General features: G+C 37.6%; 1 protein-coding gene and 1 long non-coding RNA gene across 2 annotated transcripts in view; one reads left to right on the top strand and one right to left on the bottom strand.

Annotated features, from left to right (window-relative positions):
• RASA1 (RAS p21 protein activator 1) overlaps positions 1 to 19,004 on the bottom strand; it is a 108,128-nt gene extending 89,124 nt beyond the window's left edge. Inside the window, exon 1 of the mRNA XM_054512708.2 lies at positions 17,923 to 19,004. Coding sequence (XP_054368683.1) covers positions 17,923 to 18,437 — 515 coding nt within the window. The 5' untranslated portion in view covers positions 18,438 to 19,004. The remainder of the gene's footprint in view (positions 1 to 17,922) is intronic.
• A 91-nt stretch (positions 19,005 to 19,095) lies between these two features.
• The window catches only part of LOC123859742 (uncharacterized), an 84,049-nt gene continuing 78,009 nt past the window's right edge, over positions 19,096 to 25,135 (top strand). The window contains exons 1-2 of the long non-coding RNA XR_010413122.1: positions 19,096 to 19,257; positions 24,613 to 24,697. This is a non-coding gene — a long non-coding RNA (uncharacterized LOC123859742). The remainder of the gene's footprint in view (positions 19,258 to 24,612; positions 24,698 to 25,135) is intronic.

The raw sequence follows: 25,135 nt of genomic DNA, 5'->3' as shown, positions 1-25,135 counted from the left end.
GTGGGAGAAGGAGAAAAAGAAAAGCCAGAATGACTGAAATCTTAAAACAAGAAAAATGATTTTGAGAAGCAGTAAAGGATTTCCCTCAGGATTCTACACTACAATGCACAAGCTCCTCACTGTGGCATTTAAAGCATATGATGACAGGTCTGCAAGCTATTATATTTCAACTTCTCTTCATTGCACTGGCAGGCCTTGTTCCTAGGCAAACAATACCATTTCCACAAATATTAATAGTACTTTCTTATAAGGTATTAATGACTCCACAGTACTGCAAGACTTTGTATGATTCCAGACACTATAGTGTTAAATGTTATTTTATCACATCACATAGAACAGGTTCCTAAAAAAAAAAAAAAAAAAGAATAAAAGTATTAGTTATTTTCTATTCACTTATAAAATTAAATCAAAAATGGTTTCATGATGAAAACATTCTGAGGATGATATTCAGGAATTTTAGTATTAACTAAAGGATGCAGTCTCCTGTCAGTCTGAGATTTGTGTTCCTTTCTTCTGAATTTCATGAGAAATTTAAGTAATGACTAAAAGCAAACATCGAATCACATAGTTGACTTGTCTTTAACTGCCAGAAATGACAAATTAAGACAATTCTTATAGAATTCCAAAGAACTACAGTTGACCCTTGATCAATACAGGCTTGAACTACACAGGTCAATTTATACACAAATTCTTTTCAATAAATATAAAATAGTACTTTAAGTCTATTTTCTCTTCCTTATGATTTTCTTAATAACGTTTTCTTTTCTCTAGGTTACTTTACTGTGAGAACACGGTACAAAATATATATAACATACAAAACACGTGTTAATGTTCCGTTTATGTTATCAGTAAGGCTTCCAGTCAACAGTAGGCTATTGGTAATTAAGTTTTAGGGGAGTCCAAAGTTATACACAAATTTGATTATGCAGAGGGTCGGTGCCCCTAACTCCCACATTGTTCAAGGGTCATCGTAGTGAAAACTATTTTAAATCTTATTTCTCTTACCACCAATCATAAGCATCACTATGTCCCATAAGTAAATAAGTACAGCAGCAATTCTACTCTAGTATCTGGATTAGTTTTCTTAGTCATCTAAGAACTAAAAGGCAGTAAAATATTCCTAAACCTTCATATAGTCACTATGTAACCCAGTGATTAGGAATTTCCTTTAAATCCATGCTGAAACAGCCATGCTGAAACTCAACCAACATGGATAAACAACCAAGCTCACTATACGTACATAATGAGTGACCTTGTAGTCCCTTAAGTGAAATAATATGGGGAAGAATATCTACACAGTTGTTGCTCAATAAATAAGGAAGTTAATAAGGATTTGCTTTAAAAACAAACAAAAAACAAATTTAAAAAAAAAAAAACAGCTATTGCTCCTGAAAGGAGATACAAACCTATAAAGAAAAAAAAAAAAAAAGGTCTATTATTACTTTCCATTCAAATTTAAGGAGATATTCATTTATTTAAATATCCATGTGAATGCATGAACAGAGGTATCAAAGCTCCTTTCTCTACTACCAAAATATATACATATGCATCTAAACAAACTCAAATATCTATAAACACATATGGTGAACTAAAACATTATTAAAATATTTTAAGAATGTTACTAATCTACTGATTCCTCCTCGAAGAAGTTCATTCTCCTATTGAAAAAATTTATCTTAAGCGGTTTAAAAAAAGAGAGAGTATTCCATACTGGTTTAAAGTGCAAACCTAGGGGTCAAAAGCTTGTTTTGAATTATTTGGTAGCTTTGTGAACTGAGAAAGTTACCTAAAACACTCCTTCTTACTTCAATTTCCTCATATATAAGACTGTTAGTTATAATTGGGGGGGGGGGGAATGGATAAATACATAGTTCCTTTCAAAAGTAATATATATAATCTACAAAAAAAAATTAACAGTAGCTACCTTTGGTAATAAAAGAGTGATTTTTTTCTTTGTATTTTCCAAGTCTCCAAATTTTCTACAATAAAAATATACTCCTCAATCTTAGGAGTAAAAGTGATTTTTTAAAAATTACATAGTAGACAAAAAGTCCAACATACAATCAAAAATCACCCATCATACCAAGAACCAAGAAAATGACTTGAATGAAGAAAAGAACCAACAAAAGCCAACACTGAAATGAATTACATATTGCAATTGTCTAACAAAGATGTAAAAGCAGCCATCATGAAAATTCTTCATCAATTATAATTTCTCATGAAAAAGACAAATAAAATAGGAAATCCAAGCCAAGAATTAGAACTTATAAAAAGCAACCAATTAGAAATTATAGAACTGAAAACTATAATAAGAAAAAAACTTAATGGATGTGTTCAGTAGTAAGAATTACAAAGGGCACAAATTAGTGAATTTGAGGACAGATCAAAAGAATTTACCCAATCTGAACAAAAGAGAAACATGACTAAAAAGAAACTAACAAAGACTCAAAGATCTATGGGGCAATAATAAAAGATTCAACCCTCATATCACTGAAGTCCCATAAAGAAAGAAAAAGAGGGTGAAATTGAAAGAGTATTCATAAAAATAATGGCTGAAAACTTCCAAATTTGGAGAAAGACAAAAACCTACAGACTCAAGTGAGAACCTCAAAAAGGTAAATACACAAAAATTACACCTTGCCACATCATCATTTTACATCTAAAAACAAAGGAAAAATCTTAAAAGCAACCACAAAGAAAGGATGCATTACCTATAAGGGAACATGAATTCAAATGACAGATTTCTCATATGAAACCACAAAGGGCAGACAAAAGTAACAAAAATTTTTCAAGAGCTCAAAGAAAAGTACTGTCAACCATGAATTCTATATCTGACAAAACTATCTTTCAAGAACAAAAGGGAAATAAAGACATAAGCAGGCAAAGGAACACTAAAACTCTGTAACTGGCATATGTACCCTTCAAAAATAGCCAAGGAAGTTCTTTCAGACGATAAAGGGAGAACTGCTGTAACATTAGGAAAGAAGAAAGAACAATGGAAAAAGCAAGAATATGGGTAAAAACTACAGACTCAATAGACTACCCTCTACGCAAGAAGTTTTAAAATCATAGTTGATAGATGAAATAAAAATTATATAGGCAACCAAAAAAAAAAGTTAGAGTTCATCAAAGTCTTAAAAACCTCTGCATAAATTAATTAATTAATTAATATAAAATAAAATAAAAACCTCTGTACATCGAAAGACACTATCAAGAGTGCAAAGGCAACACACAGAATGGAAGAAAATATCTGCAAACCACTTATCTGAAAAAGGATTGATATCAAGAATATATAAAGAAATCCTATAATTCAAGAGGAAAACAAACTGATTCAAAAATGGACAAAAGACTTCAACAGACATTTCTTTAAGTAAGATGCACAAATGGCCAATAAGCACATGAAAAGATGGTCATTCATTAGGGACATGTAAGTCAAAATTACAATAAGATAGCTCACATGGATAGCTATTATGAAGAAGAAGAAAAAAGAGGAGAGGAAGGGAACAGAAAATTACAAGTAATGGTGAGAATGTGGAGCAACTGGAATCCTTGTGCATTGCTGGTGGGACTGTAAAATGGTACAAGCGCTATCACAGATGGTATGACAATTCCTCAAACACTTAAATACAGAATTACCATATGATCCAGCAATTTCACTTCTAGGTATATACTTAAAATGAAAGCAGGGACTTGAAAAAATATCTGTGTACCATGTTTGAGTAGCATCACTCACAAGAGCCAAAAGGCAGAAGCAATCAAAATGTGGGAAAAGACTGGAATAGTATTCAGCCTTAAAAGGAAAATTTCAATAAATGCTACAACACAAACCTTATAGACATTATGCTAAGTGAAATAAATCAGTAATAAAAGAATATTTTATGATTCTACTTACATGAGGTACCTAGAGCAATCAAATTCATAAAAACAGAAAATAAAATAGTGGAAGCCAGAAACTGGGGGAAAGGGATATGGGAGTTAGTGTTTAATGGGTACTGAGTTTCAGTTGGGCAAGATGGAAAAGTTCTGGGGATGGATGGTGGTAACAGCTGCACAACAACGTGAATGTACTTTATGTCACAGAACTGTACACTTAAAAATGGTTAAAATGGTAAATTTTATGTCATGTACATTTTAGCACAAGAGGAAAAAAATATTAACACCATCTGATTAGCTGTTCAATATATGAAGAAAAAATATTCAAAACAATGATATTTACAAAGTGGGAGTAAAGGGGTCTAAATGGAAGGGTAGTTTCCACACTTCACTCAAACTGATAAACTGTTTTACCAGTAGACTGCAGTAAGTTACATATGTATATTTTAATATCCAGAAAACCACCTAGAAACACTATGAAGTGATATATTTGAAAAGTATTATAAATAAATCAGGATGAAATACTAACAAATGCTCAAGTAATGCATAAAAAGAAAAGAGAAGGGATGCTTGGGTGGCACAGTTGGTTAAGCTTCTGCCTTCAGCTCAGGTCATGATCCCGGGGTCCTGGGAGTGAGCCCTGCATCAGGCTCCCTGCTCAGTGGGGAGTCTGCTTCTCCCTCTCCTTCTGCCTCTCCCCCTAGCTCATGCAAGCTCTTTCTTAAAAAAAAAAAAAAAAAATTCTTAAAAAAAAAAAAAAGAGAAACAGAGAAATGAGTAAGACAGAAAAAAACAGAAAATGAAAACAAAATGGCAGAAGCCCTAAGAGCAAATGACATATCCAAATAAAGGGTTAGTATCCAAAATACATACAGAACTTGTAAAACTCAACACCCAAGAAACAAATAATCCAATTAAAAATGGGCAGAAGGCATGAACAGAGATTTCTCCAAAAAAGACATCCACATGGCCAAAAGACACATGAAAATATGTTCATAATCACCATTAGGGAAATGCAAATCAAAACTACAACAAGCGATCACCTCACTCCTGTCAGAATGGCTAAAAGCAACAACACAAGAAACAAGAGGTGTTGGTGAGGATGTGGAAAAAAGGAACACTCCTGCACTGTTGGTGGAAATGCAAACACGTGCAGCCACTGTGGAAAACAGTATAGAGGTTCCTCAAAAGGTTAAAAAAAGAACTACCCTATGATCCCGCAACTGCACTACTGGGTATTTACCCAAAGAATACAAAAACACTAATTCAATGGGATACATGAACCCATGTGTTTATGGCAACATTATTTACAATAGCCAAGATATGGAAGCAGCCTGTGTCCATTGACTGAGGAATGAATGTGGTATTTATATACAATGGAATATTATTTAGCCATAAAAAGAATGAAATCTTGCCATTTGCAACAAAATGGATGGAGCTAGAGAGTATTATGCTAAGTGAAGTAAGTCGGATAAAGATAAATACCATATGATTTCACTCATATGTGGAATTTAAGAAACAAAACAAAACAAAGGGGAAAAAAGAGCACAAACCAAGAAACAGACTCTTACTTATAGAAAACTAATGGTTACCAGAGGTGAGGAAGGTGGGGAGGAGGGTGGGTTAAATAGGTGATGGAGAATAAGGAGTGCATTTGGAGTGATGAGCACCAGGTGGCATATCATCGTATTGTACACCTGGAACTAACACTGTATGTTAACTGGAATTAAAATAAAAACTTCTTAAAAAAGTAAGCTGTAACATATCAATAATTAAAATAAATGTAAATAGGGCGCCTGGGTGGCTCAGTTGGTTGGGCAACTGCCTTCGGCTCAGGTCATGATCCTGGAGTCCCAGGATCGAGTCCCGCATCGGGCTCCCTGCTCAGCGAGGAGCCTGCTTCTCCCTCTGACCCTCCCCCCTCTCATGTACTCTCTCTCATTCTCGCTCTCTCAAATAAATAAATAAATCTTTAAAATAAATAAATAAATGTAAATAGTTAAAATATGCCAAATAAAAGCAAATATTGGCAATGTGGACTTAAGAAAAAAATGACCCAACTACAGGCTGTTTATAATTAACTCACTTAAAATAAAAGGTGAAAAAGATGCATGTATACAAAATAAAAGCAGGAGGGGCTATATCAATTTTGGATAGACTTAAGAGCAAAGACAATTGCTAGAGAGAAAAGAGGAACATTATATAATGATAAAGGATGGGTCCAACAAGAATACATAACAATCCTAAATGGTACACACCAAACAAAATCCATGAAGAACTGATAAGAGCTAAAAGGAGAAATAGACAAATTCTCAGTTATGATTGGGAGCTTCAAGACTTCATTCTCAGAGACTCACAGAAATACTAAACAGAAAATCAGCAAAGATTTAAAAGTTCTAAAGAACACAATCAACCAAAAGGACCTAATTAACTTCACCAAAAAACAGCCAAATACCCATTTTTTTTTTCCCAAACATCCATAGACCACTCACCAAAATAGACCATATCCAGGCCATAAAACAAATTTAAAAGTATTGAAATCATAAGAGTATTCTCTGACCATAATGGACTCTACCTAGAAATCAGTAAGAGAAAGACAACTGGTAAGTCTCAAAACACTTGGAAATTAAACAACACACTTCTAAAAAACCCAAGCATCAAAAAATAAGTCTCTAAGTAAAGTTAAAAAAGAAACATGGAATTGAGTAAAAATGAAAAGACAACACAGAAAAGACATCAAAGGATGTGGGATACAACTAAAACAGTGCCAAGAGAAAAAGATATAGCATTAAATGCTTACATTAGCAAACAAAAAAGGTCTCAAATCAGTATCTTAAATTCCTACTTCAAGAAACTAGAAAAATGGAAGAAAATAAACCCAAAGCAATCAGAAGAGAAATAATAAAAATAAAAGCAAAAATCAACAAAACTGAAAAGAAAACCTTTGAAATCCTTTAAAAAAATAAAATTGATAAATCTTTAGCAAGACTGGCAAAACAAAAAGGAGAGAAGATACAAATTACCAATATCAGTAATAAAAGAAAGTATCACTGAACATTCTAGAGCCATTAAAAGGGTAATTAGGAAATAATAAAACAAGTTTAGGCTCCTAAATTAGATTAATTAGAAGAAATGAATCAGTTCCTCAATCAACCACATACAGATCTCCCTGTACTTACAACAGGGCTAGATCCAGCTAACCCATTTTAAGTTGAAAATATCACACATCAAAAATGCATTTAATGTACCTAAGCTACCAAACATCAGAGCTTAGCCTCGCCTACATTAAGCCTCCTCAGAACACTTACATTAGCCTACAGTTGGGCAAAATTATGTAATGTAGAAGTCTATTTTACTTAAAAAAAAAAAAAAAAAGTGTTGAGTATCTCATGTGATTTATTGAATACTGAAAGTCAAAAACAGAACAGTTGTAAGGGTACAGAATCCTTTTAAGTGTGATAGGTTGGACTTGTGGTAACCCTGTGATTGCATGGCTGACTAGGAGCTATGATTTGCTGCTGCTGCCCAGCATCGTAAGAGAGAATCTTACCACACATTGTTAGGCCTGGAAAAGATCAAAATTCAAAATCCAAGTATGGTTTTTACTGAATGTGTATCACTTTCACACCATCATAAAATCAAAAAATCTTAAGTCAGGGACTGTTTGTGCTACCAAGATTCAACCAAAATAAATTAAAAAAAAAATTAATAATCCCAAAACCATTAAAAAAAGGAATTCATAATCTTAATTCTCAAGAAAAAAAAAAAATCCCAGGCTGAGATGTTTTCACCAGAGAATTCTACCAAATATTTAAAGAATACCAAAACTTCACAAACTCTTCCAAAGAGTAGAAAAGAAGGTAACGTGGCCTGCCTCATTCTGTGAGGCCAGTATTACCCAAATACTGAAATGAAACAAAGATATCACAAGAAAGATGCAGACCATATCTCTAAAGAACTTAGACACAAATTCTCAACAAATCAACAACCTAAATTCAGCAATATTTGAAAAATATTACATACCATAACCACATGGGATTTATTCCACATAGGCAAGGAGTGTTCAACATTAAAAAAAATAAAGCATAATCTACAATATCAACAAGCTAAAGAAAAAAAGATCTCATCATATAAATTGACTCAGTAAAAGAATTTGGCAAAATCTATCACCCATTCATAATAAAAACTCTCAGTAAACTAGGAGGACAGGTGATCTACCTTGACTTGATAGAGCATCTACCCAACTACCCCCCCCCACGTACACTTGTATTTAATGCTGAAATACTAAATGCTTTCCACCTAAAACAAGGAACAAAACAAGGATGTCTGCTGTTACCACTCTGAGTTGATACAGTACTAGAAGTTCTAGCCACTGCAGTAAGACAAGAAATAAAAGGCACAGAGATTAGAAAGAATACTGTAAAAAGCCTCTAAAAACTAAAAGGTAATTTTAGCAAGGTCAAAGAATACAGGACCAATGCAAAAATCAATCATATTTCTATGTACTAATAATGAACATGTGGAAACTGAAATACAAAACATAATATTCACAAAATTCCTCCATAGAAAACAAAAAAAGTTTAATTATAAATCTAACAAAAGGTGTACAATAGGATTTGTAGATATGGACAAGCTTGTTCTAAAATTTATATGTAAAGACACAAGCCTTTGAATAACTCAAACCATCTTGAAAAGTGAGAGGAACCACTCTACCTGATATTAGGGCTTACTACATAGCTACAGTAATCAAGAGTATGATATTAGCAAATGGAAACATATACACCAATAGAACTCAAGAGAGAACCCAGAAGTAAACCCATACATATATGCCCAATTGACTTTTTATAAAAGTGCAAAAGCAATTCAAAAGAGGAAAGATATTTACTTTTTCAACAAATGGTGCTGGAGCAACTGGATATCCACAGGCAAAAATATGAACCTCAATTTAAATTTATCTTTTATAAAAATAAAATCAAAATAGATCATAGGCTTAACTATAAACCATTAAAGTATAAAGCTTTTATAAAGCTATCATAGTAGAAAATTTCTGAGACCTATGCTAGGTGAAGAGTTCTCAGACTTGCCTCCAAAAAGAAATATTAATAAATTAAGCCTCAACAAAATTAAAAACTTTTGCTCACAGAAAGACTTTGTTAAAAGGAAAAAAAAGATAAACTACAGAATGGGAGAAAGTATCTGCACATAGCAGACAAAGAAGTAATATTTAGAATTCTCAAAACTCAACAATAAAACAGTCCTACTGGAAAATGGGCAAAAGACATGAACAAACATTTCACCGAAGAGGATATACATATAGCAAATTAGCATATGAAAAGATATTCAACATCAGCCATTACGGAAATACAAATTAAAACATCAGTAAGATCACTAGACATCTATGAGAAGAGCTTAAACAAAAATTTATGACAATATCAAATGTTTGTGAGAATACAGAGAACCTGGATTGCTCATACATTACTGGTGAGAATGTAAAAGGATACTGCCATTCTAAAAAACAGATTGGCAGTTTCTTATAAAACTGAACATGCAACTGCCACATAATCCAACAACTACACTCTTGGATAATTTACTGGACAAAAATGAAAACTTATGTTCACACAAAAACATAAACACAAATGTTCATAACAGCTTTTTTTCCCTAATAGTCAAAACCGGAAATAACCCAATGGGTGAATGGCTAAACTGTCCTACATCCATACATGAAATACTCCTTAGCAAATGAAAAGGAACAAAGTATTGATATATGCAATGACTCAAATGAATCTTGAAGGAATTATGTTGAGTAACAAAGCCTAACCCCAAAAGGTTACATACTATGTGATTCCATCTGTACAACGTTGGGGGGGGGATTGTTTTTGCATAACATTTTTTGAAACGATAAAATGAAAAACAGGTTAGTGGCTGCCAGGAGTTAGAGATAAGGGAGAGGAGGAAGGAGGTGAGTTTGATTATAAAAGGGCAGCACAAGGAATCCAGTGGTGATGAAACTGTTCTGTATCTTTACTGTAGTGATGATTACATAAATCTACACATGATAAAACTGCACAGAACTAAATGCATGCTGAACACAGAGACACACACAATTTTATGCAGAACCAGTGAAATCAAATATGTTAATTAAATCAATGTCAATTTCCTGGTTGTCATATCAGATGTTGCCACTGAGGAAAAAATGGGTGAAGGACACTTACTTTGTGTTATTTCTTACAACTAAATGTTAATCTACAATTACCTCAAAATAAAATGCAATTAAAAATCTGAGAGGTAAATCAATATTTAGGTAGGTACATAGACATGGATGAGGAGAATATGGTGCAATAAGTGATATAAGTGTCTCAGCTGTGAACCCCCAGTCTAATGGGTTATACCTACAAAGAAGCCTTAAAAGAGTTAAGAAGAATCTCTAGGTCTTTACCTTAGGCTTCAGACAGATACGTAAAAGAAAAGGAATTTTAAAAAGTAATACTGAGAGAGCTTCCAGTTGGTGAACACATGGAGGTAGGAGAGTGGCTAGAAGAGTGGCATCCCCAGAGAGAGCATGGATGCTCTGTACCCTCTTCCACATACCTTGCCCAATGCTTCTCTTCCATTTGGTTGGAGTTATATCTTTTGTAATAAGCTGATAATCTAGCTTGATAAAGCTTGATGAGTTTTTCATCTTATTGACACCCAGACAAAAAAAAACAAACACATACACGCACACAAAAATGTGTAACATTGAATATTACAATAATGAACACAGAGTGAATACAGAAATTTTGCTGGAGTAATGTCTCCCCCACAGGATTTTCCATGGCTACCATCCATGGTCATATATGTAGGATATTTTTCATGCTATAATAATCAGACATGCACCTAAATAATTTTCCATCTTTCAACACACGTAAGGACAAAAAAAGAGAATCACTAACACATAAGAAAGAAGGTAAAGTATAAGGAAAGTTTTTCTTTCCTACAGTGAAAGGTAGGAAATAAAAACACCCCGTTTCTCAAGTAGTAAATGTGCATCTGATCTGCATCAAAATCACCCAAAGCCATCTTTAAAGAGACAGGGTTATCCAGTGTATCAGTCAGCTCAGAATGCCATAACAGAAACCACAATGGATTGCTTAAACCACAGAAATTTATTTTCTCACAGTTCTGGAAGCTGAGTCCAAGACTAAAGTGTCAGAAGAGGTGCTTTTTAGTGAGGCCACTCTCCTTGGCTTCAGATGGCCACCTTGTCACTGTGAACTCACATGGCCTTTTCTCTGTGCATGTGCACTCCTGTGTCTCTTCCTCTTCTTATAAGGTCCAAAAGGATTATGGACCCCCCCTTATGACCGCATTTAATCTTAATCACCTCTTTAAAGGCCCTATACATATACAGCCACATTGGGACTTAGCGCTTCAACCAATGAGTTTTAGGGGGACAAAATTTAGTCCATAATACCCAGTGACTGGCCAGCCCTGAAGTGTGTTTTATATGAGAGCACATATATATATGTGTGTGTATTATACTTAATGGAAGGGGGCAAGGCAAAGGAAAAAGTATAGTATTTGCATCAGAATTCCAATTCTATCAGTTTTCCTAACAATAAAAATGAGGAGAATATCTATTCTCACTGTAGAGCTGTGAGAATTAAAAGAAATAATCTATGTAAAGTGCCTAGCATATAGTAAAAGACTAGTCAAACCTGGGCCTCTGCCTTTCATCCCCCCCCCAAAATTAATTATAAATATTACTCAAATCTAAACATATCTGAAAAATTATGGGAACTGGATTCTGTCCCAGTTCTACCACTACCTAGCTATGTGACTTTAACCAAACCACCCTACTTCTGCATCTGGGCAGTCGGCCAGTCTGCTTCTGCATCTGGGCAATGAGAATTTCCTCTATCACTAAAATACTACGTATCTATGCATACCACTCATGACTATAATATCAAGCACCAATACTACAAAAGCTAATCAAATTTTCTATAAAACTCCAGTAAAAGAGGATTATGGTATGAAATTTCAATTTATTCTTTCAAATACTTTCATTCTTTAAACTCTTCCACAACTATCCTCCAATGTGAAAAATGTATCTGTACAACACATCTGTAAGGTTAATTTTATCATCTTCTCTATCATTAATGCTTCATCTTCCAAGTAGATTGTATATTCTTTTCATATTTTTGTTCCCCCAAATGTTCGTTGTTTTACTCACAAAAATCACTTAATCACTGAAATGCCTAAAATCATACCCCAAATCCTGTTGAGATATGATTAGACATATGGAGAAGTTATCAATAAATTCTATCTGACAACTGTTTTTAACTTAGCCCAGGACTGAAATGTATTGTGGGTGATTTCAAGATGACACACCTACCACACATACACTGCACATTCAAACAATGAGCCATAACCAGCATCCATACTCCATAAACATGGTTTAAAATTAAGAAATTGGTCAGAAGCAAAATCTATTGTGAGGATATCTGAATCATTTAATGAAAAACAATTTACCAAGTTAAGCCTAAGGGAAGAACTTGTAAGTACTTGCCCTTTCTCCCACCTCATCCCTCACCACTCCTGGTATTACATGTAAATGAATAACACATGAGGTAGGTTGTTACTTAGGTGCCCTCAACATATCTCACCTCCCAGTATCGATGCCCTTGTACAGTCCCCACCCATACTAAATCTGAACTGGCTCACGTTATTAGCACTGGCCATTGGAACATCAGCAAACACAAAGAACGCAGACACTTGATAAGCGTTGGCACAGAGAGGCTTGTCCTCTTAAACTGTTCCCTCATGAAACCCAGCTTCCATGCTGTGGAGAAACTCAAGCTAATTAAGGGGGGAGGCTACATGGAGGCGGGTAAAGGGAAAGAGGCAGTCATATTCCCAGCTATCCACTAGCTGTTCCAGCCATCTCAGCTGAGGCATCAGATTTATGAATTAAGAAGCCACCTTAGGGGCGCCTGGGTGGCTCAGTCGGTTAAGCGACTGCCTTCGGCTCAGGTCATGATCCTGGAGTCCCGGGCATCAGGCTCCCTGCTCGGCAGGGAGTCTGCTTCTCCCTCTGACCCTCCCCCCTCTCATGAGCTCTCTCTCTCTCTCTCTCATTCTGTCTCAAATAAATAAATAAAATCTTTAAAAATATATATGTATATTAAAAAAAAAAAAAGAAGCCACCTTAGATGTTACATACAGCCAACAGATGACACACGGAGCAGTCCCCATCAAGCCTTGCTCACCTTTTAGAATTAAAAGCAAATAAACATTGCTTTAGTTATAACTAAACACATGCAAGACAATTAGAACAGTTCTTGTTAGGTAGCAAGCAACCAAGAAATGTCAGCAGTAATAACGGTTATTGTTAATAATTATTATAAGTCTCACCCCCACCAATGTATTGTTTTGGGTATTAGAGCTGCTCTTAGAGGCATTCTCTCATTTTCCTAATGGCCAGTCAAGAGACAGGGGTAAAGCAACCAGAAAGGCCTACTTTTTGCTTTCCCTTTCTTCTTCCTAATTTATAGCTGTCCTTTTTCTTTTTTTCCCCTTCCCCAGCTCCACACACAGTGTGGAGCCCAACACAGGGCTCCAACTCAGACCATGAGATCAAGACCTGAGCCAAGATCAAGAGTGGGACACTGAAACCACTGAGCTACCCAGGTACCCCTGTCCTTTTTCTTTTTATCTCTTCTAATAATGTTTGCCTGGTTTCCCCGGAGTGCCTAATCAATGATCCAAACCAATTCTAGCCTTTGGCTGTGCTCTATATTCTCAGAAGCTACAGGCACTCCTTCCAGACCATTGGTAAATAATTAAGAGTTCAGTAGGACAGACTCTTCATTCAGGGTCAAAAGTTTATACTCCTTTAACTTGTAATTCTTTTTTACATGATAGAATCATTAGGCAAAGGGTGTGGGGACCAATAAGGTCTTGTTTAGAAAATAAATTAAGCAACAGGGATAACATACTTGCTACTTTTCCTAAAGACTTACTGATCCTAATTATATAAATTTCTTGTTCTTTTAAAGCCCATGACATTTTGTTCATACTTCACTCATGATATTTATCTTAATCTAGCCTGAATCATAGTAGTTGGTTTACTTAACTTCCTATTAGATCTATAACTGCCCCGGAAGAGGGACTTGAGAAAATGAGCATCTTACTCATTTTTGTATCCCTTAAATTAAGCACCTACTACACTGCTCTACTATTCACACAAATACGGTAAAAAAAAAAAAAAAAAAAAAAAATCTGGGTCCTTGTCAGCAACCACTCTGTACTTAACTAATCTTTGCAATTCTCACCTCCCAAGTTTATTAAGAAATAATGACTCACCCATAATGCAATTAGTGACAAAGTTAATGAACGCTACATGTCCTAACATTCACCTCTAATAATTATTTGGCTTAATTAAGAATGATTTTATTTTTGTAGAGATATTCACGTGTTTTTTAAAGAAAAGGCATCATTTACATTCTTTATTTCCTTTTCCTTCAAGTTTCAGGCTTGAGAAGCCTGCATATTAGGTCCAGGCTAAGATCTATGACACCTGCCAGGCAAATAATACCAAAGGCAAAGCAAGCCTAGTGGAGGGTACAGCAAACTAGAGCTCAGAACTCACCTAGAAGGGGCAACCACAACTCAACTCTAGCAAGCTACAATCAAACAGGAACAGCAACCAGGTAGAGCCAAATCCTGTGATTTTGCAAGTGATGCTAGAAAGTGAGACTTCTTAAATGTGAAGTCTTCCTATTTTTAAATGGTGGCGACTAATTACTAAATGTTCCATATACACCAAGAGAAAGCAATATATGTATCTGTGCAGTGGATTCAGTCCAAGGGCATCCTGCTACTGCAGGCTCAGAGTTTAAAATCTCTACATATAATTGAAGGTGGACTAAGGGAACACACTCCTTTACTACTGGCCTCACCTCTAAAGCAAAGAAAGCAGGACCACTAAAAGCCAAGTCCATAAAATTAGAAGATGTACCAGTGACAAACTCCTTTAACTTTTTTCTCTCTTGAAAAACAAATCTGTTAGCAGTTTTAGATACAGAAGCTTCTACAGCATAAAAATACATAGGGAGAATTTTTTGCTTTTTAAATTTTTTTCCTCAAAACTTGCAAAAAGGAAAATATTCAAATAAATAGTTAAAATTGTACAAATTTTTCTGGCCTTAACCAAACTAATGAAAACGCTCAGTAATAAACATGAGACAATGACTCCCCATGCACATAGAAAAACAACGTACAAAATACTAATGGCATTAATGTATTTGCACTTGTCTATCTATATATTGTCATTTGACTCTCTTCTGACCAACAGCACCAAACTAGCTGGATACAAGGCTGAACGCCATGACGAGGGAACCCTACTCTAACAAACCACTGTGGACTCAAACCTGTGACCTGAACCTCCTTAATATCATGCTATCCAATAACTAAGGTGACCACTCACTAGTAAATAAATATTCAGTTAGTCCAAAAGCATTTTTCTATACTTTTACAAAAGATTTGACATTATTTAACCAAGTCATTAAAGCCCTTTAAAAATACGAATTTATAGAAAAGATCTGAACTTCATCTCTAAACCTACTTAACCTGCTGGAAGCCTTTATGAAGTCTTAATTTTTAATATAATTAATCATGGTAGATAGGCCTTTGGAGTTCAAACCATTCTTTAAAATAACTATTAGTGAGGGAGTCCCTGTACCAATAGAATTCATAGGCAATTTACTGACAATAAAATTATATTACTGTTACTTTGGGATACTATTTACTGAACATTTACTATGTGTCAGGCGCTGTGCTGAATACTTCCTGGTTCTCATTAAACCTTAAAAACGACCATATGATGGAAGTACCATTAATATCCCCATTTTAAAGATGGGGAAACTGACCTTTCCGGGATCACACAGCTATAAGTGGCAGAGTCAGGATTCCAACCCAAATCTTGTCTAACTTCAGAATTTGCATGCTTAAACACTACACTGTATTGCCTCCAGTGACTCTGGGTTGATATCTAAGATAAAGAAAAGAGGGAAATTTGTACTTCTCGGTGACAAATTTAAAAAACATACTAGACGGACACCTGGGTGGCTCAGTCGGTTAAGCAATTGCCTTCAGCTCAGGTCATGATCCCAGGGTCCTGGGATCGAGTCCTACATGGGGCTCCCCGCTCCACGGGGAGCCTGCTTCTCCCTCTGCCTCTGCCTCTCTCTCTCTCTCATGAATAAATAAATAAAAAATCTTTAATAAATAAATAAATAAATAAATAACATACTAGAAATGGAGGATACTTTTCAGAACATGAACAATTCTCAGATACACAGTCATACAAATATTATTTTTATTCCCAAATACATATTAATAATGATGGAAATCTCAAACAATGGACTTCCCACAAACACAATCTCTCCTAAGTACTCATTCATGTTTATTATTAAAAATTTAATGGGAACACTCAATATTTTCTGCCCTGTTTTGCTGTGAACCTAAAACTGTTCTACAAAATAAACTTTTTAAAAAAAATTTAGAACTACAATATGCCAAATATGCCTAAAACAATTCAGTTATGAACACGGACATAAGACTATCTGCTTTCAGGATGAAAAGTTGCACTTTAACCACAGTGCCAAGCATGTAATGAGCACTTAAATATTTAATTGATTCTTTCAAAAAGGCTTGAAGGTATGTAAACAGTGCTGTAAAATTCAAATTTTTAACACTCCCAGAACACCTTCAGAAGTCTATAACACTAAGACATAATATGGTAAGTTGGAATAAAATTAGACAAAAAAATTAAACTCCTAATGACTATAAAGAAATGCAACACTGTTATACCATGGCTGACATAAATAAGGCTAATTTTACTTTTCCACCTTAAGTATCAAAAGATGTAGCCTGAAGACAAAAATAATTACAGAATCTTTTTCTAATTCATTTTGTTAAGTCCTCTCTAAATCCTCCAAAGCTTATCCAAAACAAACAAAAACTTTCAATTGTTCCGAGTGACTGTCAACATATGAACCAAATATTTTTTCCTCTGATACACCACACCAAGGTTGTCAAAATCCTAAAGGTCAAATAATACTGATGTGAGGGATCTATAAAAACAGTTTTGCCATCTATTACCACTTCCCATCAACATTTACCTCTCATCAAGGTCCACCTTTATAAATATATACCTATGTTCACTTACGAAGGTAACAAGTAAGGAGAAGGAACTGACTGTATGAAAAAACCATTTGCCTTATACATTTTGCAATATACTGTCAAGACTAATTGTCAAATAGAACACTGTACTGGCCACCAACAAAGTGTTGAAGTGTCAATTTTAGTTTACTTCAGAATTGTACTTACAAAGTCTCAACTATAAAAGATTACACTAATATTAATAAACGGGAATTCTGTGGCATAAGTTGCAGATACTATTAGAGGACGGGCCCTTAATCACACCAGTAATTCACAGAACTCCTTTCCTTTCTCGCTGACCCACATCTTCATATGTGATCCGAAGACTTTTCTGCATCGCTGTGCTTTCAAAGGCACGGGTTGGGATTTGCAGTGCCATAAAAACAAAGCATTCTGACCAGTGCATGTTTCAAATGGTATCAGTACAATACTCATTCAAATACTTGTATATTCAAAGCTTCTTACTAATAATCTGGCTTCAACAGGGAGTGCACACACAGGTTAAAAGAGACTTTGACTGCCTTGGTAGCTGCAAGCTCAGCTGAATCCCAGGACGCAACCTCAATTTGGAAGAGGCAGAACTATATCCGGTTCTCAATGGATACACATTTTTCCCATGCTTCCCAATCTCAAAAACTTTACATCTTCCCAGAGTAACAATAAATATACAAAGACGCCAGGGAGTATGCCCGTAGGGAAGATGAGCGATCAAATTAAATCCCTACGCAAGGAACCTGAAGCTTCATAACTTTTCAGAACAAATCACAGCTGAAAAAACGAGGTAAGTTTTCCCACTTGTTTCCAGGAGCCAGCTGCCCCAATCCCTGAACAGCTGTCTTGACTTACTGGTTAGTTGGAGGAGCAGTCAGCGGGATGGCCACCTCTTCTTCCTCGTATTCTGGTCCATCCAGAGAGTCACCTTCGTCCACTGTTCCCAGGCCCGCGCCCAAAGAGGGCAGCTGAGGAGGCGGCGGCAGAGGAGGGAATCCGCCGCCTGCCCCGAAGGTCTCAGCAGGCAACGGAGTGGTCCCCTTGGCGAGAGCCATCTCTCCTCCAGGTCCAGCGGCAGCACCAGCCACGCCAGCAGCAGCACCTCCCCCTGACAGTCCGGGTCCCCCCAGTGCTCCTGCCACAGACGCGGCTCCTAGGAACCCTGATCCCAAAGCGGCTCCGCCAGCCAGAGTCCCGGCCACTCCGGCCTCCGTCAGCCCAGAATAGGGGACGGCTGCCACGGGCAGGGCCGGGGGTATCTTCACCCTACACACTGCCGGATAGACACTCGAGCCCGCCGCTGCGCCGCCTCCTGCTGCCCCGGCGGTCACCGGGCCGCCCTCCTCACTGCCGGCCTCGGCCGCCATCATGTTGAAGCCCGCTCTACTCTACCCTACCCTACTCGCCCGGGAGCCCCGGGGGCCACCAGGCCCGGGCTCCGAGCCGCCCCACCCAGGCGCGTTCCCCCTTCAGCTCCCCAGGCAGAGGAAACAACAACAAAAGGAGAGAGCCCGCCGCCGCGCCCCCTCCTCGGGCCACAGCCCAGGCTCCGGAGCTGCCCGGGTTACGGGAAGCGAAGTGGGCAAAAAACCCAACGCCTGCACAAACGCCGCCCCAAACCTTCACCTTACACACCCACACTCACGCACACACACACATGCACAGAAGTAAAAAACTTCCTGGCTGCACTAAAGAGGAAGGGAAGCACAGAGGAAGCGGCTGGGGCGGCTGCCGCTCCTTCAGCCACCGCCGCCGCCGCCGCCACCGCTTCTTCACCACCCTAGTTCCGGCCACCCCCACCGCAGCCACCGCCGGTGCCGCTGCTGGGGCTGGGGCCACTGCAGCCGCTTCATCCTCCACGGGGCTGGAGCTGGGAGGGGTGGGGAGAAAAGAGGAAGGGGGGCGGGGTAGCGGGGAAATCGACCGAACGGCTCCCAACCTGGAGCGCTCAGTGAAACCGACTAGGGAGAAAGGAAGGCGGGGCACCAGAGGAGGAGCCGAGGAAAGGAAGGGCGGGGGAGGAGGGCGAGGGCAACTTCTGCGCAGGCGCGGCCCGCGGGTGAGGGCGCTGGGCCTGGAGGGAGGAAAAGGAAGAGTCGCGAGGGAAGGAAGCGGCGGGGGCGCGCTGTGCGCGGCCGCGCTCAGTGTTTCGGTCCGGTCGGAGCGTGTGGTGGCGTCGCCGTTTCTCTGGTCGGTGTCGCTGGCGATGGCGCGCGCCTGCCTCCCTGGGTTTTGTTTGACGGGCTGAGGGGAGGAGTGGGTACCCGAGCACGCGGCCGCTCGGCACTGAAAACAGGAGAGACGAGAGGGACCCGAGGGGTGGAGAGGAAAAGGGAAAGGAAGATGCCGCGAAGCCAGTTCCCTGCTCCCTGACTGGTAGAAAAAACACCTTTAGTCAGCGGCCAAGGCCCAGGGGTAGGGAGATTGCTTCGAAGTTCGAGGCAGTACTATTAATTTTTTTATTTTCGTTGCCTACTAGCAATCACTATAGGACTATTCCGTACTAAAAAAAAAAAAAAAATGACGTTCTGAAACTCAAGAGAAGTAAACAAAATAGACAGGGGAGCCTTACGGGGAGGGCTAAGAATTTTGGTAGAAATAGTGGTTGTAAAGTCGGATTTCTAAGAGTATAGACATTTTGTTTTCTTCACTCACATCACCGTCTCTCCCCCCTGTCCTGTCTCTCCCCCACCCAACACACACAGTTACCACTGTCATCGCAAGTCGTTGGGTACTAATGAGGGGCGTAGAGGAGGGGTGCCACAAACAACGCTCATTTGTGTGCAGAAGGCGGGTCATGTTCCAGGGTGCTTATGTGAAGCATAGAGAACCTTGAACAAGGCAAATGTCAAGGTTCCAAAGTGCCAGATACAATTGTGCATAATTTCAAAAATTATCAATAAACCGCAATCTCACACTAAATATAGCCAGAGAGATGGGTTTTGTTTTGTCTTTCATGCTAGAATATAACTATTGTGTGCATTCATGTAGGTGGAGGAATCATTCCCATTGTTTGAAATTACAGTATGGGCAATTTGCCCTTTGCATTCATGCATTGTTCTTTTAAATTCTCCCAGGAGGAATCCACGTTGAATACCTTTAAGTATTGGTCTTTTGAGATCAATGTTTTTTCTGCTAAAGATGATCAAACCAACAGAGGAGCACATGGGGATGAGTAGGAACTCTATTAATAGAGAATAGGGAAAACAAAAAAAAGACCACTGAAAGAAGTGGCGAGGTGCACACAAAATATTTTCCTTTTCTTTAGAAGTTTGCACAAACCTATCTGCCAAATCAGTGACAAACTTGATGAATCCTGAGGACTCCTTCATTGTGCTTACCTCTTACTCAGTGTACCACTTGAGAGAGCAAAGATGGATTAGTCACAAGAGTGGTCTTAGACCAGTGTTATCCTAGGAACTGTTAGAAGTGCAAATTCTTGGCCCCATCCCAGACCCTCTGAATCAGAAATCACTGGAATCTGTTTTAATAGTCCCTCCAAGTTTACACATTTAAGAACCACTGTACTATAGTATGCTAATCAAGAAGGAGGTATGCAGTATCTAAAATGGTTCTGAAAGAAGAATAGATGAGAAAACCAACTCAATGCCATTCATTAGGTAGGTGGATAGAAGTATTGTGTTGCTAAGCCCTGTACTATTCTAGAAAAGAGGTTGGGAAATGAGAAAATACATAATGAAGTAATTTCATCATATTTAATAATATTAAGAGAATAATGCAGTCCTACTTCTTACAGTTGCCTCCCTGGAACAGTTTTTCTTTTAAACTCAAAATCAGAAGAGAACTTCAAAGTACTTATTCCACCCACTCCCAAAAATTTTCTTGTAGCCTGTGGTTGAAAACCACAGTGCATTAGCATCCCAGTCCTCCCAACCCTCCCACCCCAATTTACCATCATCAGCCTTGAATGTAGGACACTGGCCTGGCAGGTTATCACCAACTCTTATCACTGATCTCTGAGTGCTCACACATCTTCTCTATGCTTCCTAATTTGCAGAATTGCCTTCTTTCCCCTCTTGAAAATTCTTTAGCAAATAAAGGCCAATATTTAATGCAGTTCAACACCAATTATGTACTGAATTATATTGTTTTCTAGTTCCTTTTAGGTGTATGTATCTACAAACCTACACTGCAAATACAACATGTGGTCTATCCTACTGCCTAGCCCAGTGCTAGGCATCCGTGCCAATGGCTTTGAACAGGTCTCCATTCTTTTAGCAAATTCTGGATTAGATCAGCTCATGTCTTTGGACATCAATTGCTCAACTAGTACGAAAAAAACCTACTATGTCTGTCCATATATCAACCTAATACCAATATCTTTTTTTTTTAAGATTTTATTCGTTTATTTGACAGAGAGAGAGATAGTAAGAGAGGGAACACAAGCAGGGGGAGTGGGAGAAGGAGAAGGAGGCTCCCTGCTGAGCAGGGAGCCCAATGCGGGGCTCGATTCCAGGACACTAGATCTCAGGACACTGGGATCAAGACCTGAGCCAAAGGCAGATACCCAATAACTGAGCCACCCAGGCACCCCCCTAATACCAATATCTTACCATATATTCAATCTTAGAGTTGTACTGTCCTTTTTATCTAAAGAGATTACCACTTATTTTTCATAAGGTACTTCCAAATATATACTGCTTTTATCGGACAGATCTAGGCTTTGATCTTTACTATTCCTTGTGTGCTTCCTGAATCTCAAGTCAGTCTTCTCTCTTAGTGACATTTTATTTTTTTAAAGGGTTATATGTTTATACCTCGTTTTTTGTCTGTTGCCTTTTTTTCTTTTTTACTCACCTCGACCTTCTGTCCTTCTCTCATTTATAGTCTCATGTTCTCTTTTCTCCTGCTAGTTTCAAAAAGAAACTGTTTCTTTTTCTCTTCTTCCAAGCCCTATATTTCCTGACTCCTTGAACTTTCATGAGTCAAACTCCTTAAAGTTTCATGAGTCAAAAACTGAAAAACAGTTAAAAAAAAAAAAACTATGAAAAATCTATGTGGAGAGAGGCATTACAGAGATTCTGCAGAAATTGATGTTAGATGTGGTGTTATGTAACATCAGTTAACAAAGGGAAGTAAACAGTCTGTTAATTAAATTCACAGATAATATTAAACAAGGAGGTACTGAAAAACAGAACAATATACAAAAAAAAGGAAAATTCAAAATAGCCTTTACCTTGAGTAAAACAATCTTTGATATCTATGACTTTAGAAAATTTATCTAGGGGCACCTGGGTGGCTCAGTTGTTAAGCGTCTGCCTTCAGCTCAGGTCATGATCCTGGGATCCAGTCCTGCATCGGGCTCCCTGCTCAGCGGGAAGACTGCTTCCCCCTCTCCCACTCCCCCTGCTTGTGTTCCTGCTCTCGCTATCTCTCTCTCTCTGTCAAATAAATAAATAAAATATCTAAAAGAAAAGAAAAGAAAATTTATCCAGATATTGAATTAAATACAGTATTTAATGAAAAACAAATCATCAAAAGTGCTGGGCAAAGACTTATGGGTGAAAAGAATCTGAACATTTTTAATTTAAAAAAATTAATTTGGCTCATTCTGATTTTATTGACAACTTAAGTATGAATGTAATACATTCCAACATATTTTTTCAGTTTTGATACCTCAGTGTGTGAAAAGGTAATTCTAGGCAGTAATACAATTTTAAAGAACCTCAAGGGGCTTAGAACAAATATATGCGTTGTTTCTGAGGGGAAAACTAAGCAAGAAGTGATAAAGAGCTTACAGCTGTGTTTGAAGAATCCCAAATTGTGTCTCATGCCCTAGTACATACTCAGCTATACAAATAGTCTTCCAAATTCATCTAAATAATATCAAAAGGTTTCAGTGACCCAAAAAATCTTGAAAAGAAGCTTTTACTCCTAACCCCTAATATTCCTACTGCATTTGCTAACCTCATCTTAAAGTCCTCAAGAGCACACATTTCCTTATTAGGGAGATGTTTTAAGAAAATAACATTGAGGAGATACAGGTTAAAGGAAATTATTTTAATGAAAAAGTAAATAGCTCTGCAGAGATTACAGTATGTGGTATAATAACTAAATAAGATTTATGAAAATTATAAACACTGTGAAGAAATTAAGTAATAGTATTATCTCTAAGGCTGTAAAATAAACTTCAAAGGAAATTATCAGAGCCCTCTTCTGATGGCTAAAGGAGCTTAGAGCAGTTGGTTCTAAATATTTTTTCTCTTGAAAGAAGAGTTGACAAATGTCTTTATTTTTTATTAGTTTATTCTTATTCTATCTTTATTTTGTTGATTTTTCATTATTCTTTATCAGAAATTCTCTGCCTTCATTATTTCTAATCCTTTTTTTCTTTGCCTATCATTTTCCTCTGATCAAAAACATTTCTTTTTTTTTTTTAATTTTTTTTAAAGATTTTTTTTTTTTTTTTTTTTTTTTGAGACAGAGAAAATGAGAGACAGAGAGCATGAGAGGGAGGAGGGTCAGAGGGAGAAGCAGACTCCCCGCCGAGCAGGGAGCCCGATGCGGAACTCGATCCTGGGACTCCAGGATCATGACCTGAGCCGAAGGCAGTCGCTTAACCAACTGAGCCACCCAGGCGCCCTGATCAAAAACATTTCTATTTCCTGACTATACCTTGGTTCCTTCACATGATGGTGCTCTGTGAGAGAAGTAAAAGAAAAAAGGAAATGGAATGGTTTCAGGGCAAGGGAAATGGGAGAGTCAGGATGAGCAAGACTCTGGTCCATGTGTTCTTCATCGTTATACCCCTATACTTTGCCTGTGTCAGCCACATTTTACCACCTGAAGCACAATCACGGGATCCAACTAATCTTTGGCCTCTTCACTTTAGAAGTTCTGCAAAATCTCTAATTCAGGTTGCATCCTTAGGTCTATGTGAAAATCTACTGGTAACCCCTCTATTTCTAAATTCAGTTAGCACATCAAATACAGTCTTCTTTAATAGTCTTTAAAATAACTACACAATGAAAGGCTTAAATGTGGCCTTGAGTTAATTATAGATAAAATAAGGTGAGAATTTTAAATACATCAGAAGTTGTGAGTAATGTAACATTACAAAACTATAATGACCTTTCTTAGATATTTCTAACTATAATTATTTCTCAATTCATGTTCCTTTGAAGAGATTTTCAACTTCACCTGTTAACACAACACTTTTTTATTTTTTAACTTTCTCTTCATTCTTTATCTAGTTGTTAAGATAACAATGAAATATAACACATAGGATAGCAGTGATTTCCAGATTTCTGAATTTTACGGATTACTAAAGCTTCAACAAAAATTGAGAGACTATTAAATTGTTACGAAGTTGCTGACTTTTGGTTTTGTTGTTGTTATTAACTACTATTTCCTACCACTCTATTTCATAAAAGGAAAGGACATTTCCAGGCAAAAGGAAAGGAGGGGTAGGGAAAGAGAAAAAAAGGGGGAAGGAATTAATTTCAATAAAAAGTCTTTTGATTACATAAATTCAACTTCATGAAAAGTGCATCAAATATTGTGTCCTTTTTCATTTTCCCACAGATTTATTAAAAATTGGCATTGGTTTGCTGACAAGGTATCTTAGTCTGGGCTTCTCCAGAAGCAGACTCTGAATAAGACTTGAGTGGTAAGTCATTTATTTGGGAGGTGATCACAGGAAATTTCAGAAAGAGAGTAGGGAAGGGAAGGAAGCTAATACAAGATGTGTTAATGAGGGTACTGCTGTGAGCAACTGGGGCTCAATCCCACTAGGGAGCCTTGGGACACAACACAGAATGCACCCGAGAGTTGTCACACCTGAGGGACAAAGAAACTGGTTTTCAACTCATCAGCTCCCATTTGTCATTGATTGAGGGCTACTCCTAAGAGTATCTCCTTTCCAACCCCTCTGCCCTGCTCTCTATCCAAGCTAATTGTCTCCCAGGGCTAGAGAAAGCCCTCAAGTAGAGAGTTAACTAGTGTTTGCAGTGAAAGGCCATTACATGCACAGAAAAGGTGAGTGTCAAAGGGGTATGGAGTTGGCAAGGACAGTACCTACTATCCCAGGGTTTGAAAACCTCTGTGA

Source organism: Mirounga angustirostris, unplaced genomic scaffold (assembly GCF_029215605.1).
Source record: "Mirounga angustirostris isolate CCGP_5_RB_7025 unplaced genomic scaffold, mMirAng1.0.hap1 SCAF_7, whole genome shotgun sequence".
NCBI classification, from domain to species: Eukaryota; Metazoa; Chordata; class Mammalia; order Carnivora; family Phocidae; genus Mirounga; species Mirounga angustirostris.
The sequence above is the reverse complement of the archived record's forward strand: the minus strand, read 5'-3'. Positions and strand labels throughout refer to the sequence as shown.